This window comes from Convolutriloba macropyga, chromosome 11, assembly GCF_964194025.1.
Source record: "Convolutriloba macropyga chromosome 11, txConMacr16.3, whole genome shotgun sequence".
NCBI lineage: Eukaryota > Metazoa > Xenacoelomorpha > Acoela > Convolutidae > Convolutriloba > Convolutriloba macropyga.
In genome coordinates this window covers 18,003,700-18,021,279 of record NC_134478.1, presented here as the reverse complement: position 1 = coordinate 18,021,279, position 17,580 = coordinate 18,003,700, and the positions used below count along the sequence as shown (strand labels likewise).

General features: G+C 36.3%; 1 protein-coding gene across 2 annotated transcripts in view; it reads left to right on the top strand.

Moving 5' to 3' along the window:
* LOC142349502 (uncharacterized) overlaps nucleotides 1-17,580 on the top strand; it is a 188,182-nt gene that overhangs the window by 70,264 nt on the left and 100,338 nt on the right. For both annotated transcript variants that reach the window (XM_075401097.1, XM_075401096.1), the window contains exons 12-16: nucleotides 5,073-5,354; nucleotides 5,418-5,663; nucleotides 14,499-14,801; nucleotides 15,283-15,603; nucleotides 15,794-16,150. In XM_075401097.1, the coding sequence (XP_075257212.1) occupies nucleotides 5,073-5,354; nucleotides 5,418-5,663; nucleotides 14,499-14,801; nucleotides 15,283-15,603; nucleotides 15,794-16,150 (1,509 nt within the window). The remainder of the gene's footprint in view (nucleotides 1-5,072; nucleotides 5,355-5,417; nucleotides 5,664-14,498; nucleotides 14,802-15,282; nucleotides 15,604-15,793; nucleotides 16,151-17,580) is intronic.

Sequence of the window (17,580 nt, the reverse complement as noted above, 5' to 3'; positions counted from 1 at the left end):
TAAAAGGGAGTTTTCCAAGCCGATAGAATTACTGAGTTCTTTCGCTATTAAACTAATTTTTTGCTCTTGACAGCTTGTTGGGAAGTTTTTTTTTTCTAAAAATTGTCTTGTCTTTGAAAAGATGCATTATGTGTGAAGAAAAGAAAAAAATTAGCAGACTGACGTTTTGAAGTTTTCCTTTCAATGCACGAACGATGTCCAAATTTAGAAGACGCAACTATGCATCAAAATAACTTTTTTTATGATAGTGCGGAGATATAAAATTTTGTATAAAATAGCTTTTGTGTACATTTTATACCTACGCTTTGTGAAAGTAATTATTTTGATGTATAATATTTTTTTCTAATAATAGTGTTTCACTCAAGTGGAAATACTGTAAAGCAACAGCATTTTAGTTTTAAAAAAATGACCTTGCTGACCTCAAAAAGTGGTCCAACTTCTGATAAATTGACTAATAGTTTTTCCTCTGTTAACGGTGTAAAGATCAAGAATTTATTTCAAACCATTAGCACAGTTGAGATTTGGAAAAGCAGTGTTTGATTATTGAAACAAAGCAAAAAAACTGAATTCAATGTCATGTATTATTAAGTCTTTAATGAAAAGAACTCGTAATAGCAAAAATTGGCGCTTTTAAAACTTTGTCAAATCAAGATAATGACTTGGAACTCATTCCGCTAAATAAAGGACCTGACTTGATAGAAGGAACTAACTGGTGGAGTGTAGAAAACGGGGGAAGAATTAATCTTTCGATTGGTTATAATCGCTGCAGCATACGAATTTGGAATTTTGGCTAAAGAAAAAATTTGAAACAGTGGAACGAGTGGCAGTTAGTCTTTACTAAAACAAATCATCAGGCTCATAATAAGATAGTTAACCTTACAAACTTTTGTGTTATCTCAATTAAATTCAATTGAGCTTCGTCGGCTTTGTTAATTAATGATTTGAATAAAAATTTGATCTTATCGTTGGAACGTTTATCAGTCTTGGCATTAAAAAAAAATTTTTTGAAAATCAAACGATAAAAATCTGAGTGAACTAATACTCATTAAAAAAGTGTAACAACGACTTGACTAATGCTCAATGTCGTATTTTGGTGAAAAAATTGTTGACAAAAAAGTATCATTCAATTGAAAGTACCATTCAAGTGAAAGAAGAGAAGTATCATTCATACTTTTGACCGCATTTAAAAAAATCTTCCAAAACCACTGGTTGTGTAAATTTTTAAGCAAATCGTTTTTGCTTTTTGCTTCTAAGTGGAACAATCCGCCTAAGTGCACTCGATTCTTCAACGACCAGATATTTATCAACAATAATTTAGATAGTCCTCCTATATTTGAGATTATTTGCTCGAAAAATTTTAGATGTGATCAATAGAGAGAGAGAGAAAGGAAAGGCTTAATTCCCGAATAAGGGCCAAAAAGTAAAAATCAATGAAATTCATTTCTACTATTTAACGTTAACGTTTACAAAGCTCGTACACGTGGGGCAATTGCAACAAACAAACCATGAGCATCGGAAACAGGGATTGAAACATGGAATGATCGATTCAAAATGTTGAACAATCTTGTTGATCTTGAAGTTTCCATCATCGATTTTCCCCTGACGATAGAAAAGGATGATCATATTGATGGACCGCTCGTAGAAAAATCCAGGTGTTACTTTACGCTTGAGTTTGAACTTGTTTCTCCGTCTTCTCGTAACACCAAGAGATAATACTTCAACATTATCACCGAAGTCGCTCAATAGCTTCCTTTGGGCCAAGAGAATGAACAGTCGGCAGTCCTCAACTTGGATTCGAAAGGCCATCGGTAGGACTTTATATGTTAGAAGAGTGTCCAAGTAGTTCCTAGAACTCCCGGAAACCCATCTCAAGCACTTCTCTTAGATATTCTCGAAAGCCCTGAGGTCTGCAAGGGACAAGCAACAGATTTGAGAACCTTAGAGGAGTATTGGAACAACATAGGCGACGTAGAGCTTGTACTTGATATGTGGAGTGCTCCAAAGTATAGAAGTCTTAAGCTTGTAGAAAGCTCTGCGGCTGTTAGTAACTTTACATTGCGTGTGCGTGTTCCATTTTAACTTTCTGTTGACATAAACTCCTAGATACTTCACGCACTGTTGTTGCGGAATTGTGATGTTGGCGTGCTCTAACATTGGCTCGACAGTCCCAAAAAAATACATAAGCTTTTTTTCGCGTTGACTAACATCCCGTTTGCTTTATTCCAAATGTAGAAGAAACGTACAAGATCATCATTGAAATTCAGGGAGTTGAGTACTAGTTTCGCGTCATCAAATAACCACATAATACTGTCTAGAAGAATACACGACAGGTCGTTGATGAAAATCAAGAATAAACAGTTTACACAATCTACTTTTCTGTTTTATCAATGTACTCAACAATTGACTTTTTAAAAATAATCTTTTGGTACTCTGCATTTTTTTGTTACTCTGAAATGAATTTTCTCTCTTCACTTATCATGTAGATCCCTTTCTCAATTTCCTGGCAAGCTATCGAGAGATGAGATGTTTCTCGTTAACTGGGATTCAAGCATATTGTAAGTGATGACTTCAGACAAAACACTTGCATAAGAATTGTGGCTTACCACTTAAATTTTGCTATTTTTAATGAATAACATTTTCCTACTCATTGCTTCCTTTTACGCAGTGATTGGTCCACACGGCTAGCTCCAACTATTTGGTCTTCTTCAAATCATCTCATTAAAAATAGGAATTACCGTATCCAAAAAATCGTGGAAGATCTTTCAGAAACAAATTGAAACGCAAAGGCCCCGAAACACTACCCGAGTTTACCTAGATGCAACATCCGACGTTGACAAAAAACACCTTGGTCACTTAACCGAATGATGTTTTTGACGCGTAAGTTATAAACGCATGAAAATGAGAGCTTATCGTGAGAACCAGAAGAACAGATTTTCCCATTAACAATAGATGTAAAGCGCATTATTTGCTGCAATCATAAGCATAATAAATTGTGTGCGAGTTTTTCGATTTTCCATCAATCAAGATCTGTCACGTCGAATTACTGTTCGTATCTTCGGGTACAAAGATTCGCAGTACATTTTTCAGAATTTTGATTCCAGGTCATTTCAACAAAGTGGACTTCGGGAATAAATTTTTAATGTCAGAATGAGAACCACACTGTGGCTTGGTGTCACCAATTAATCAGTTCTTCAACTTTAGAAAATAGATAAAAACCTACGGCCCACATATTCTACGCACACTTTGATAAAAATTGCAGATGTAATATTAATAGCCGCCATCAGCCTCTCAACGGCTATTATTTAGGAGCTCTTCTTTTCAAAGAATTTGAATTGTATTGGGGCGCTGTCTTTTTGTAAGATCTGTTCACACATTTTTATGATTTTTGAAGTCAAATTGGATTAGTGATTTTGGTCACGCCGAAACAGGAAGTGGAGTGAAAAAGCGGGTGGTTTTGCGGCGTGATTTTTGCTCTAATTTTAAAGTAGCATGAGAAAAACCGGTGTTCGGACAAAAAATTTGCTTTCTCGCTAGTGGTGTTTTGTTCACATGCGGCAATTTGACTTTGATTTTTACTGTTTTTTCAGTTTTTTGGATCGGATATCTTTCTAAATGGTTTTTCCAATCCATTCATACTTCATTCTAGGCCTAGATTTTCGTTTCAACCAAATTTCCATTTCTCGCTAGTGGCTTTTGTTCACACGCGGCTTTTTGACATTGATTTTTTGTTTTTACTCGGTTTTTTAGAAATAGTTTTTCCAATTCACACATAGTCCGTTTTAGGTCTAGTTTTTTGTTTAGTCAAGGAAAATTCTTATGATCACATTTTCCATTTTACAAAGTCACAATTTTCACGCTTGACTGACTTACTTCATTCCCTGTTTCAACTGAATGGATTTAAAATTCTCTCACGTATTGAAATCATGTAATGCAGTGAATACCGTCAATGTCAAAAGAGCAAATCAAAAGAAGCTGGATAGACATATAAAGCCTGATCATTGAGTCATAGTACATTCGGTTTTCAAAGTTCATTAAAGCGATTGCTAGGTATCATTAGTAATGTGCTTAGGAGCCTTCCGTGTAGAGGTTGAATTAAGAGTAATTTAAGAATCTAACCGAATATAAAGAATCTAAACACCAAATAAGAATATTTTGACACTTAGGAAAATTCTGTCAATTTCTATCTCTTAATTTTCCCTTTCTGTTTCATTCCCAATGTGCGTCCAGCGGGTCAACGGCGGCTATTGTCCGGCAATTTGCCGGCTATGTTTTGAACTTTTATATCAATCACTGCAGTTTATTGAGAGCATTTTTTCCATTCGTTTTGAAGTGGATCTCATCCAACGAAATGTTACCAACTCCGTTCAATATCTCAGCTACGGGTTTTTCAAAAACAGAAAAATCTGCTGAATATTATGGCTTTTTCATGTCTTTTTTGCTACACATTTGCTTAATTTCATTACTTGCGGAATGTTTTCCAAAACAATCTAACAATCATTTTTACCAAAACTTACCAAAACGATCATCTTACCAAAACGAGTCGCTTGTCCCAAAGAACCGCCTTAAGAAAACAAATTCGGACTTCTTTTATCAGAACCACATTACTTGCAATTGTCATATCAAGAGCATTTGGAAAAGAAATGCATGAAAAATCCAAGGTCCTCGCTTCTTTATACGGGAAAAACTTTGAGAAATACATCGAAGCGACTCGTGTACTTGGATAATAAACTGCTACTGCGGGTCATGCAATCCCAGTGGAGAACTCAAAAACATAAACTTAAAATCAGTTTCTTAAATATTTGGTTGCGAACCAATTGGTATTAAATCCCGGAAGCCTCTACTACTGCTAGTTCGAAGGATCCAGTATACCAGACGTTGCTTTTCTCGCAACCACTCGCAGAGTTGTCATTTTTCACTTGCATTTTGGACATGACGCTGAAGTCCCGTCATCATTCAATTCGAAGCTATTTTAATCCTTGATTAAATATGCGACTATTGTATAATAATAAATTGTTTTATCCGTCAAAGATTCTGTATGGATGCGGAAGTTGTAATTTACCTTTTTTTTATAGGTGATGTTAATGTTACATTCTTTGAGCGCTGGAAAAACACCACTGCTTTGCAGTACCTTGTGGAGGGCATGTTGCCCGCTCAAGCAGGGGTGAAGTCAGTTGCTTGTGAAGATGTAGATACTGGGGCAAACTGTACTGATAATGTGATCAAAAGGGCGGTCGACTCAGATAGTGCCGTTGTCACTATTTACAACTTGAGTCCTGGCACTCTCTACCAATTGGTGTTTGAGTTCTCTGTTGGAGTTGTCGGAGTTCATTATAAAACGCTGTACGCATGCTCAGGTGAGTGTGAACCACGTTTTTAGGGTTTCCTATGAAAACTAATGTTAAAACGAATAATTCTAGATCCACTGGACAACTTGAATTGGTTGGAACAGAGCGCTGACTCTTCTACATACGACATTAATGCCATCCCCACCAAGTGCCCTGTAGGCAACCAATCTCTTGTTTATGGACCTGGGTCTCCACCCAATTTGCATCTCTTGGAAGCAGGGTGTGAATACAAAATAGTGTACAGTTTGAGATGTGTACTGCCAGGTGGGAAAACGATCAATTCAAACAAAGTTGAACACAGAGAAACGGCCTGTACAGGTGCGTTAAAGATACCAGTGGGTTTTGCTGCAAATGATGTTTGTTCGTCTTTCGACTGCATCAATTTAGTCTAACAAATTAACCTCGTTTTATAGCCGCGAAGCGATAGCAAGGCTATTATTGGTTTCTTCGTGATTTTTCTTTGCTACTTGAAGATGAGTATTTGTTCTCTACTTGTTTTGAAGCACGAATAAGCATTTGGCGGTACATTTTTGACTGAAGTGCTTTTTAATAATTTTCAGCAGTTTTTTGTTTACTAATAGCCGCACAGCGATTTATTTTGTCGTCAAGATTTTTGTTACGACCATATGACGTCAAAGTTACTTCAAATCTGCTTTTTGTTCATTTGTTCACGCAATTTCAACTGAATTGTGTGCGTGACCTCATTTTTTTTATCTTAGTGGAGAGAGTTTTTTTAATCAATCTCGTACTGAATTTTTTGGTCACGCATGACTTACCTCACTCTCAAAAATGACTTCCTGACTCCAAAATCCAATTTCTTTATTTTAATTCAAAGAGATAATGTCAAGCGAGTGCGTGTCACGCTCATTGAAGGGTTTTTAGGGCAGCTAATGGAAACAGCATTAAATCAAACTGATTCTTAATCAAAATATAACTTTTCAGCTTTTAAAGTGATGTTTAATAGCCGCCGTCAGTCTCTCAAACGGCTATTATTTAGGCGCTCTCCATCTTTTTGATCACCTTTTTTGTTTAACATAAGTCACGATTGTCACGTTTGACTTCTGACTTACCTCACTCTGTTTCAACTTAACGGATTCTAATTTTTTTCACGCATTGATGTACGCAATGTAGTGAATACAATCAATGTCAAGAAACGGGATACACCGATAAAGCCCGGTCATTAAGTTATAGTTCAATAGGTTATCAAAATACATTAGAATGTTTGCTAGCTGACCTTTTGTATTAAGCTTTCAGTTTGGAAGCTGAATTAAGTATAGTTTTAGAATCCAACTGAAACTGCACGCCAAATTGGAACGAATTTTCGCCGCTGAAAAAAAAGATTTTCGGTCTCTTTAACTACTTTGTTCTTTTTCGGTTTGAATCCCGATGTGCATCAAGCGTAACGGCGGCTGTTTTCCGGCAATTTGCCGGCTGTGTGTTCAGTTTTTTTCAACGTTGGGTAACGTTTTTTGTTTTTCAAAAGTCAAGAATTTCGCGTTTGACTTGTGATTTACCTGACTCTTTGTTTGAACTGAATGATTTTAAACTTCGTTCACTGACTGAAGTACGCATTATAGTTAATACTGTCAAGGTAAGGGGAGAACGATCAAAAGAAACGACATAAACCGATAAAGCATGGTCATTAAATCTTAGTGCATTAGGTTATCAAAGTTCATTAGAGCGATTGCTAGCTGACATTTGTATTGAGATTAATACCTTTCTGTTTAGAAGCTGAATTAAGCTTAGGTTTAGAATCTGACTGAAATTGCACAATGAATTAGAACAATTTTTAAAAATTTTTTGTCGATTTCAATTTTCTGTTTCAATCCCGATGTGCGTCTAGCGCGTCAACGGCGGCTTTTTCTGGCAATCTGCTGGCTAGATTTCTTTTGGTGTTTTCCTTTGCTATCTTTTCGATTGATTTCAAACGATTTGGAAGCTTTTCGAAAGTTTGTCTTTTTCTGAGTTTTTGAGCCCTCGGTGTTGAAGAACCTCTTGAGTTTGATAATTGATTGTTGCATGGTTTCTTGTGATAATGGAATGGTTTTCAACGTTTTGACATCACAATTTTGATCTTTTTCTAACAAATTGTTCTGACAGTTTTTGTCATTCAAGTTGTTCTAGACCCAGGGCCAGAAATCCTCCTTATGGGTTTGATAATAAAATGATAATGAAAAGTTTTCATTGGCCATTGGATAGTTTTAATATCAGAAATTTTTAATATCAGAAATTTTTTGATAAAACTTGCAATTTTTTCAAGTTTTTTTTTAAAATTTTTTGTCATTTTTTGTGCCTCAGGGTTCAGAAAGCCTCCTTATGGGTTTCATTATGTTACTGAAAAATTTTGATTGGCCATAAGACATTATTCGATAACTTTTAAAATTTTTTTGTATTTTTGATTTTTCCGGCACCAGGGACCTCCTGCGAGGTTTGATAATCAACTGCTGCATAGTTTCTAGAGTTAATGGAATGGTCCTCAGTATTTTAATTACTCGAATTTTGCCAACTTTTTGATAAATTTTAATTTTTTCAATTTTTTGTAAAATTTTTATCATGCTCCAAGCTTATGGATCTTTATGAGCCAGTGAAACTATTTAAGACTAGAAATAGGAATACTGGATATTCTTTTGAGACAGGAATATGGTTCTTAAGATATCACAAATTTTAGCAAGATTTTGTTAAAATTTGCTATTTTAAACTTTTTGGTTGTTTTCTGAGTTTAACGATCATTACTGGCCAACGAAACTTTTCAAGTCTTGCAGATGGGGCACATGACAGAACTCTAGAGACATAAAATTACTTTTAACATTTTTTCACTTTGAAATGTAAAAATTTTTCTTTTGAATTTTTCACTTCTTTCCCATAAAATTTAATTACTAACAAGGCTAGAAAAAATTTGCAGAATCGAATCACATCATGGAATTTTTTTCTAGCGCGCTCTCTCTCTCTCTCTCTCTTTCCTTCACTCTTTTGTTGATACCGCGCTTCAGCTGCTGCTATGTTGCGTGTTGTAATTATCTGGTACCCTCAACTTACGCCCATTCAATTAAGCGGATGCTAGCCTCTCAACCGTGGCTAGCTACTGACGAAGCGAACCGCTCGCGGGTCATTTGAGAGCAATTCGCCCGACGTTAATCGTTTTTATTTGAAACTGCTGATCTACGAAGCTGTAGCGGCTATTTTCTGGTAATCTGCCAGCTATGTTTTTTTATTTGTATAAAGTTTTAGCAAATGTTTTACAATCCACTGTCTTAAGGTCAAATCTTACAGATCTGAAGTGGTCTGGTTAAGCTAAAGATATCTGGCCCAAAATTTTCATTTTTTTCTCGATTAATAGCCGCTGTTCGCCTCACAAAGCTATAATATAGGCGCTCTCATTTTTTAATTCGAAAAGTTTGAATTGTTTGTGAGCTCTCTATTTTAGATTTGAAGAGAAGTATGCGTTAGTGTGATGCGTTGAATATCGGCGAGCATATTAATATTGTGAAAAGGCGGACAAGTTCTTGATTTGTTTTGCCTGAATGCAAAAAGGGTTTCAAAGAGCATTTTTTTTCTATCGAGCTACACTCAGAGACTTTTTTAACCGGTCGGTCTTGAAAGTGGAATATTAAACTTGCTTCAATGCTTCAAAATGTTTTAAACTCCGAAAAACAAATGGAAGAAAATTAACAAACAAACTAGTATATTTCTGGCGGATGAGTCCCTCATTTTTTTGGAAACCATAATAATAATGATAAATGTTTTTTAAATCGGTGGTTTCAATATTAGAAGGTATTTTAGATGAAGTCAAATGCCACACGTAAAAAAATAGTTTAGGCCAATCTACTGACCAAAGTCAAAAGCAGGAAGAGATTTTAGAATTGTTTTTGTTAATTAATTATTTTGAGAGAGAGAGAGAACGCGAGAAAAGTAAGTCTGAGAACATTGTGCTAAGCGATCAAATCTTTTTTGACGTAGGGATTTTCCAAAGCAGTTTTTCAACTTTTTCGAGCATTGTAGTTTTTCTCAGGTATATCAACCTTTAAATATACGTTTTGAACAATAATTAACCACTAGATGCAATCATTTAAGTTTGAGATGAATTTTTGCAATTTTATCTGTTTAGTTATTTTGCTGTATTAGTCGCTTTTTAGCTGTTTTTGTATTCTTTTCTAATTTTTTTAATATTCGGGATTTTAATTGTATTGGTTAAATTCAAGTTCGGGGTTTTGGCGACCTTTTCATTTGATTGCTTTGTTTCAGAGTTGTGTTTGCAAAAGAATTAATTCAATTTCGGTCTATTTTTTCATTCCATTCTGACTATCTATTCTGACTTTTGATATTCGGATTTCTTTTTTCATTTTATTGTTTACATAGAACAATTTCACATGGTATTGTTGCTGATGGGAGATTATGGAGCCCAGTTCTTGCTGAAATATTTGCAACAAATTTTATGCCGTATTTTTACCTGTGATTTACTATGTAATTGCATGTGCTCTATAGTTGGGGTGCATAACGTACTGGGGGGAGCATAAACAGAAAAAATCCAATATAAACTAACTCTACTTTATAATGCGAATAACTGTTATATGGTCGCAACTTGTGAAGAATTTTATGGAAATTGTTTCAAGTGTTGCATTTCTTCTAGTTTGTTCCATTTTTTGTTTCAAAGTGAATAGTATTTCCAAGTAAATACTAGGGCGGAACTTTTGTTGACTGGGGCGTGAGTTAATTTTTATTAAGATTCTCTTTGAATTTTTTCAGTTTGGAGATCGGTTCACACATTTTTGTAATTTTTGAATTCAAATTGGAGTAGCCATTTTTTTCACGCCAAAACGTGAAGTGAATAAAAAATCGATTGATTTTGAGGCTTGAATTTTTGAAAAGTAGATTAAGAAAATGTTGCTTGAATAAAAGATTGCTTTCTCTATTGTGATTTTTCACGTGCTGTAATTTGATCTTGTTTTCGAGGTTTTTGATAGGCTTTTTCTCTAAATGCATTTTAAAATTATTTTTTAGGCATCTATAGGTCTAGTGTTTTATAGCCGCACAGCGATAGCTGTGGCTATTATTGGTCTTCTCATGTTTTTTACAATTCAAAGAATTTGAATTGTATTGGGGCGCTGTCTTTTTTTAAGATCTGTCCACACATTTCCATGATTTTTGAAGTCAAATTGGAGTAGTGATTTTGGTCACGCCGAAACAGGAAGTGGAGCGAAAAAGTGAGTGGTTTTGCGGCGTGAAATTTTTTCGCTCTAAATTTAAGTAGAGTGAGAAAACCGTGTTCGTACAAAAATTCGCTTTCTCGTAAGTGGTTTTTTTTGTTCACATGCGGCAATTTCACTTTGATTTTCACTGTTTTTCGATTTTTTGGATCAGATTTTTTCTAAATGGTTTTCCTAATCCATTCATAGTCCGTTGTAGGTCTAGTTTTCTGTTTAGTCAATGAGAATTCTTTGAATTGGACGTCAGGACTTGTCCTGCTATGTATTTTTTATTTCGTCGTCGCGATTTTTGTTACGACCATATGACATCACAACCACTTAAAATCTGACTTTTGTTCTTTCGTTCATGCAATTTCAACTGAGAGCAGCTAATAGAGGCAGGCAACAAAAACATACATATTTTTAATCAAAATATAACATATCAGCCTTCAATGAAAAGACGATTTTTTTTGGTCTGTCTTTTTTACTTTTTTTTTGAGACTGCAGATCTACAAAGCTATTGCGGCTATTTTCTGGCCAGCTATGTTTTGTTTAGTCAATCAAAGTTCTTTGAAATATAGTTCAGGTTTTTTCCTATGTTTTGATTTTTCATGCTATGTTTGATTTCGTTCGTTTTGTTCAGGAGACAGTTTTTATGAGCAAAAGTTTTATATTCTGGGAACTGAGCAAGTATGTTGCCGGAATGGCTGTCGTAATGGTTAATAGTGAAGAAAGGTAGATTTTGGTGATAATTTATTTTGGTTCTGAAATGTTTTTTTTGGCTCCAGAAGTTGATAGCAATTATATTAATCATACTGATCTTTTAATGCTATGTTTTGTCTTGCTGTTGATTTGCCTTTTCGTCCTCAAAAACGGGTTGAACAGTTAATTCTGGAAGGGCATTAAGTTCTCGTAGAGCCTTCCGGCTCACCAGTATAGTTTCTAAGTATGTGATTCACCGAAACTGTGTAAGAAACGTGTCCATGGCGTGAAAGGAGATTCTTAGAATTTTACTATTTTTTGCGCCCGCAATTTAATCAGATCCAAGTCAGCTAACATCCATCTGTGACTAACGACACGTCAGTCTGTTTCTGCTGCTAATTCGGCAATTTTTCGACAATTTTTTAAAATCGGTTCATCAGATAGGTCATATGGTGTATGTTTGTAATCTATATATTAATCGCGTGGACACATAAGGCGGAATGTTTTAGAGGCATCCCTGAGCAGCATGTTTTAACAGTACTACCGAAGAGCACGGTTAAGCGGTTGCTTAATTGAAGTTAATGACCGAAAACGTGTGCTTTAAGGTCATTGACCGATTAATGTCTCTAAAAGGTCAGCTATATTTCAATCGCGTGGACACAAGGCGGCATGTTTTAGAGGCATCCCTGAGCAGCATGTTTTAACAGTACTACCGAAGAGCACGGTTAAGCGGTTGCTTAATTGGGGTTAATGACCGAAAACGTGCTTTAAGGTCATTGACCGATTAATGTCTCTAAAAAGTCATTGACCGAAAATTGTTACAAAGGCCAATGACCGAAAAATGTTGCCAAAAGATCACTTACTCAAAATGTTGCTAAGAATTTGGGTCATCTACCAAAAACAGCTTGAAAAAGCATTTTATACCAAAAATGCGAAAAGCCTGTTGCCGAAAAGTTTTTCTGAAAGAAAAAGACAATAAACGGTGTTTCAATAAACAAAAAAATTTTGTGTCGGAAAAATCATTGGCCAATTAGTTATTCAGAATAAAGTCTGTGACCAAAAATTTCTTCAGAAAACGGTCTGTGACCGAAAAGCTTCTGATACTGAAAAGATAAATGATCGAAACTTTGTCAAGACAAAGAGGGTTTATGACCGAGAAAAAAACATTGTTTTTCGTAGTTCATTGTCAAAAAATTTTGATGAAAAAGGTTGTCTTGAAAATGTGTGAAGGAAAAGTCACTCACCGAAAACGTCAAGGATAAAAAGATGGATGATGGAAATTTGTTTTATCAAAGTATCACTGTACGAAAGTTTTCTAATACAGAAGAATTCAGCGAACAAGATTTGTGAAGTGTAGAAGACCGAAAAGGTGCCGATTCAAAAACCAAAGTTGGGTGCCAAAAAATTATGTATGACAAAACTGAGGCTTTGACGTCAATACAAATTTTTTTAGCTCTCAGTAAAGGACTTTTTCATGCGTTTTTTGCGCTGTAACTAAGTATGCAAAACATGATAGGTATATAATTTTTCTTCATTTTTCTCGAGGGAAATTTCGTTGGTTGCATTAGCCAGTCCTTTAACTCAGTTCCGCGTTTGTTGAACTCTTAAGAGCATTGGCAAAGGCTTGCCAACAACTCATTTTTATCAGCACATTTTTCGTTTTGGGCAAATCCATCGTGTTCTCATTAGCACATTCATCGTTTCTATGAGAACTGGAATTCATTGTCTCATCTAGGATCTGTTATATCTTCTCTTTCGAACTATTTTATCTCTCCCTCTTCAGTTTATTTCTCTATTTTTCTTCTCTCATGATTTTGGCTTCTTTCTTTTTGCTGACCCATTTTTCTTCATTTTATCGCTTTCGTTTTGTGTTGTATTCTTTCTCCTCACTTTCCTTTTTCCTTCTTTCTGTCTCTCTCTCTCTTTCTTTTTCTTTTTTTGGTTGTCTACTAACTTCTTCTGTTCTTTTTGTTTTTCTGTTTTTGATTCAATTTTTTGGTTCCTATCGTTTTTTTTTACGGTGGCTTCCTTTTTTTCTTACGGTTTTTATTGCATCGTATTCTTTCTGTTTTTTGTTGTCTCTTCAATTTCTCTTTTCCTCGTTAATTACCTTTTTTTTGCTTTTCGCTCCCTTTGGCTTTCGCCCAGACTCGTTTTTTCTGTTTTCTTTCTCTGCTTTCAACCTATTTTTGTTCTTTCTTCTGGGTTTTTGTTAGTATTTTTTTAATCTATTTGCTCCGACTCATTTTATCTTTCTGCTGATATCGATCTCGCTTTCTCTCCTTTAAACCTCATTATATCTGTTTTGATTTTTTAATGCTCTGTGAGAACGTCTATTACTCTGAACTCGCATAAAACTTTTCTTTGACATATTTGGCTCTCTTCATTTGTGTCCAAATTAGTTTTGCAAAAAATTTCATTGAAAGATCGCATGTACACCAGTTATCACGAATAAGTTTTCAATGAGAATATCAATTGTTAAAGTTTCAGGATAAGATGCCTTCGGATGGCATTTACGGACCTGCTAGTATGTTTAAAAAAGCTCTTTAAACTGTTCAAAAGATGCCTCGAGAGTTGTGAAACGCCACTAGCATTGAAGTGTCCTCTTAAGCATACGCCATAGATTATTAATTGCTCCAAAACAAAAGTCTTGAATTATTAATGCTCTCAAACAATTTCATGGATTATTAATTGCTCTCTGTCAAAAGTCATGGATTATTAATTTTTCTCAAACAAAAATCATGGATTATTAATTGCTCTTAAACAAAATTCATGGACTATTAATTGCTCTCGAGCAAAGTTTATAGCAATTATATTAGCAATGTGGTCTTTTTGATGCGATTTTTTGCTCGACCGTTTTTTCGTCCGACCTATTTGACTTTTCGTCTTAAAAAACGGGTAAATAGGTAGCTCCTGTTTCTCAAGTAGCGCCTGTCTTATAGCCTTTTGGGTTACAAGAATCTAATTACGCTATTCGCCAGAACTGTTTTGAGGAGACATTTTTAGACTTAATCATAAAAGTTCTACCCATCTCAGTCCTCCCACCCCCCCCCCCCCCCCACCACCGCCCTCCCGACTAATGCAACATCCCTAAGCCCCAGCTGATCACTACCTAAACCAACCGCTCGCCGGCTGTTTATGAGCTTTTCGCCCGACAGTAGTCAGTTATGTTTAGTTGTAGCTGGTTGTAATATTTAAAAAATTATCTATTGTTAGAATTTTTGTTTGACTAGAACCTAATGTGTTTTGAACATTTCGTTTTTTTTAGATCCAGCGACGCCGTCGACGCAACTGAGTTTCGTTTCCTCATCAGAGAGAGAACTGAAAGTAACCGGCTTTGGAGTTACCAGTGGATACTATGACTCAATGGAAGTTACAGTGGCTACGGATTGCACGCAAAGTGGGTGGAGTAGGATGTTTAACACAAACGATCAAAACTTGCTGATGACTGGATTGGTCCCTGGATGCAAATATTGGCTCAAGTACAGAGCTCTGTGTTATGCAAGCACCGATGCTAATAATGGAAACTCGACAACTGTGATTAACATAGTATCTGACAGCTTGTGCACAGGTTCGCGTTATTCTTTGTATACTCAATTTAAGACATTATTTCACACATCGCAGACATACCTTAATGAAAATTGGGTCATTTTGCTTTTGCGTATTACGATTACCTATAAAATGCGAAAAAAGAATACATTCTTTGTAAATAGTTAAAGTTGTATCTTCAAACTTATTAATTTTGAAATGGCGCAATGTATTATGCATGGGATGCATGTTTTTACGGAGATGACATACGCATTTCTCTTCGAATATTTCCAATTTTGCTAAAGAAGACAGAATGCGTAATATTTTTAAATCCCATTTTGGAGTTTGGTCAAATATGACCGGAACGATTTAGCTATAACTCTTCTCTTCGGCATTAAGTTATTCTGCGGTGTATTTCAACATTCGGTTGACGTGCGAATTATTTTTTTTTGAGCGTCATTTTTATGTTGGGTGTTCCTAACAACAATAACTGATTCGAAGACCTGCCATGCTCATTGTTTTAGTTCCGAGGAAAATTGACCTGCAAACGGTTAGGATTGACATTTCAACCAATCCGCCATCGAATGAACCTTTGTACCAATTTGGTCCTGTTTCTCCTTATGAAGTTGAAACTGTCGAAGGTTACATCAGTCATTTCAAACTCCGACCTGCGTCTTCTAACTCTCTTGTCAAAAGTACATCGTCAACACCAGCCAACGTGTCCTTCGAAACTGTGAGTGCTCAAGTGTTCCCAGCATCTGAAGTGAAACTGAGTTTTGAAGGAGTTATCTACATGTGTGGAGGATTGACATCTAGTGAAGTGGCGACGTTCACTTTGTGTTCACGTAAGTGTTTTTTGCTGCTGCTTCTAGTTGTAAACAAAGACGGCAATTACTTTCCGAATTTTGCCCATTAATATTTATCTTGAAGGCCAAATTGCCATTGTATTAGCCATAAAACAAAATTTTAGCGACTTATTTTTTCCAATGCCTTGAAAAATCTCGAATAATGACTAAGATTGACTCTTTTCATCAGAACCGGAGAGAGTGAGCAATCTTCAACTGACTGGAGCTGATACTATATCTTTGTCATTGTCCTGGAGTCCGCCTGGTAGCGGGACAATTGAGCCAATATTCTACGAAATATCTATTACACAGCTGGGTGAAACATCGCCAACACTAATCAGAAACGTATCAACCTCAGATCAGAGGCCGTCTAACTTCTATCTGTTCAATACACAAGATGCAGATGACATTGTTCTACCTTCTGGAACTCAATTCACATGCTCAGTTCGCACAATTATTCCATATTCATGCAATTACGAGGAAGTGTTTGGAGGTGTCAGCATAAATGACACATTCAGCATCAACAGCATTCCGTGTGCAACTGACGGTAAATATATCCTATATATTAAACGTGTAAGCTCTAGAAGGCGACAAAATTTTGGATGGTTAAGCGGCCTCCTGAAACGCTTGTTTGAGCGCGTCATTGAGAAGCATGGTTAAGTGAGCACATCGAGGGAGGTCAATGACCCAAAAAGCGCAAAATAGATGGATGGGAATCAAAACAAACTTGCAGAAGGCTGTTTATCCGGAGCAATTGACACTGGGCTACATGGGCTTGCCGGAGAGCATTAAGTGGCTGCGCAGATCTCTTTGAACCTTACGCCTTACTAGTCTCTAAGTATGCGATTCGCCAAAACTTTTGAGGAGACAATTTCATGGTGAGAAGGGCGGTTCTCAATCTTAAAGGTTTGACCCCCCCACTCAGTCAATCCAGTCCCCCCGGACGTCAGCTCTCATCTAGCCTTCGACACCCCACCCTATCGCTTAAAACCGAACCTCCCAACGCTCCCCCAGCACACACACACACACACACTTGTCACCCCCTCCCTAATGCTAGCAACCCTAAGCCCCAGCTGGCTATTATCGAAGACAACTGCTCGGCGGTCGTTTCAGAGCGATTCCCCCAATGTTAGTCGGTCATGTTAACAGCTGCGAAGCTGAGCGTCCTATATTGCGTTGCTCTGTCGTTTTTACTTTCAGAAGATTGGTATTGGTTTTGTACAGGTTTAATAGCTGAAGCAAGTTTGATCATGACTGAACTTTGAGGTTCGAACATAAACTTCTGTTTTAGAACGTCTAATTCAGTTTCCGAAATTTGAACTTTAACTGTAGCTTAGTTTCTATATTATTCAGTAAGAAGGAACTGCTAGTATTATTTAAGGTTGAAAGATCATTTTTGAGAAGTTATCTTCCCAGAACAGTCCCTTGACTTTTCAAAATAGGGACACCTCCACGCCCACCAACCTACTTCTTTCGTCCCATAGGGACCACCCAACTCCCACCAACCTTCATCCGCCACCTCCGCTCAGCCGAAACTAAAAACTGCATTTTGATAACACTTTCTATGGTTTTTTAAGTAATTATTTAAAATTGTTCAATAGTTCTTTTTCAGATGTGATTAGTTCAGAGGTTATATTGCTCTACTATTCGAGTTGTTTCCGATATTGTTCGGTTTTTTTTCAGCTGAAGCATGTTGTTTCATGACTTGAACTTCGACTTTGTTTTCGAGCATTTGACTTGTTTTACAACATTGGCTTCAGTTTTCAAACATTGGACTTGAAGGGTAGCTTGGTTTTTAATATATAGAAATCAAAAACGGCTGGTAGTATATGATGTCGAAATTTCGTTTTCAGAAGTTTTCTTTCCATAAAAATCCCACCTCGCAGTTGAAACCTACACTAACCTATCTACCCCCTCCCCCGCACCCTATTTTCCTACCCCCAAACCCCATCAGCTCCCACCAAAAACCCAACCTCC